Below are 2035 nucleotides of genomic sequence, written 5' to 3' on the forward strand. Positions count from 1 at the left end.
CGAAAAACAAACTGAAAAATATAAATGCAAACTTTAAACTAAATATTTTTTATATATATTTATAAGATGAAAAAAATTGTCTGTGTCTTTTAATTAATGCATAATTTTATCTTATATATATTATAATGGAGGAAAAACAGTAGAATTATTTTTTTATATAAATAATACTATATCCTTTATTATTTTATTATTTATTTATTAATAAGTATATCATTTTTTTTAATATATAATATTTTCTTTATGTATTCTTTTTCTTTCTATTTTTGCAGTCCTTTTTACATGTATAAAATGCTCTTTAAAAAAGCTATTGATGATAAAGGTCAAGATTATAATTTAATTTGTAAAGAACAAAATTTTTTAGAAGTAAAATATATTAGCAAAGGAGATTTTTGATGAAGTGTGTCGAGTAGCTTATTTTTTATTTAACTTATTTATATGATGAATATAAACATGACAACGACCGTATGGATGAAGGATGTAAATATTTGTACTATAGCATGGATAATAATGTAACTAAAGATAGAAAATATAATAATGATGATAAATTAAAATTTTACAAAAAATTATTGAAAGAATTTATTATTTCTCAAGAAGGAGTGACTTCCAATTATACTAATATTTTAGAAATTAATGTAGATATACTTGAAGAAAACAATAATTTAATAGAAATGTATGATAATTTTGATAATTTTAAGAATAGTTTAAAGAATAAAAATGGGATACCTTGTAAATATGCTGAAAAATGTATTAATATATATGAAAAATCTATAAAAAAAGAAAAATTTAAGGAACAATTGTTTCCTTCAAAATTAAATGAATTTAAGGAAAGATATTATAAACATATGGAAGATTATTACCCCTGTGACAATTTACAAAATTTTTTCCGTATATCGGAAGGAGCAATCAGAAGTTTATTATTATAATTCCAATTATTCTAAAAATATTAATATTATCTATTTTATATATATTATATAAGGTAAGTAATAAATTATATTTACTAATATTTATATTATAACACACTTTTTTATATATATTCATAAAAAGTTAATATCATAGAAATTTTATGTTTTATAAAAAAAAAAAAAAAATATTATTCTTAATATTAGTTCACCCCGTTAGGATCATATATAAACCATAAAAAAATTAAAAAGGAAAGATCCATTAATGAATTATTACAGGAATCAGAAAATTTAGAAAATAATTCGTATAGGAGAACATACAAAATCGCCTATAGTTTGTCGGAATAATACTAATAGGGGAATATATAAAAATAAAGTATATGCATCCATACGAATTAGGGAGTATATAAAATAGAAGAAACAACGCTATGATATATTTTATATTTAAATTAACGACTGAAACGTTGATTTTATGATTAAAATAAATAACGTTAAATAGCTGTGCTTATATTAACCTGAACCTTGAAGCCTAAACCCTGTACCCAACAAAATAAAAGAAATGTTAAGGTAATATATCAGTAATTACCTTGAAAATATGTGCGTCATTCTTAATATGTTCTACATAATATTATCCATAAGACATATACTTGATTTATTATAACTATAATTAATCTTTATTATAACATTAAAATAACGGATTTATACTGTTTTTTCTGTATATTTTCTAAAATAAATTTATTTATAATTTTTTTATATTTATAGATGTAGCAAAATTTATATATTCTCTGTATATAATAATAGCATGCTTTAAAAAATAGGTAATAGAAAATTATTTTAGTTATTTTTTTGATGAAATTACATATAAATTACACAACGATTATCTTAATTGTTTAAAATAGGAATTTATCTACAAATCAACGAGAATCAGAATATTAAATGCAGCATATATTGTGATTCATTATAATAGGTTAGTTATATTGGATTATAATACATATTTTGTCTAGTTTTATAGAGAATATAGAAGTATAAATGATTTTATTTTTTTTCTTATTATAAATGAAAAACGAGAGAGATAAATCCCTATTCAATTGTACATATGCTGCATCTTCAGTACATGTTTATGTCATTGTATATAT

General features: G+C 20.0%; 1 protein-coding gene across 1 annotated transcript; it reads left to right on the forward strand.

The window, feature by feature from the left end:
- Nucleotides 1-464: 464 nt before the first annotated feature.
- On the forward strand, nucleotides 465-1247 carry PCYB_004390 (hypothetical protein; the record flags this gene model as incomplete). The annotated part of the gene is made up of 2 exons (XM_004227860.1): nucleotides 465-909; nucleotides 1120-1247. The coding sequence occupies 2 exons, from the start codon at nucleotides 465-467 to the stop codon at nucleotides 1245-1247; spliced, it is 573 nt and encodes a 190-aa protein (XP_004227908.1).
- Between the last annotated feature and the right edge of the window lie 788 nt (nucleotides 1248-2035).

This window comes from Plasmodium cynomolgi, assembly GCF_000321355.1.
Source record: "Plasmodium cynomolgi strain B DNA, scaffold: 0494, whole genome shotgun sequence".
NCBI classification, from domain to species: domain Eukaryota; phylum Apicomplexa; class Aconoidasida; order Haemosporida; family Plasmodiidae; genus Plasmodium; species Plasmodium cynomolgi.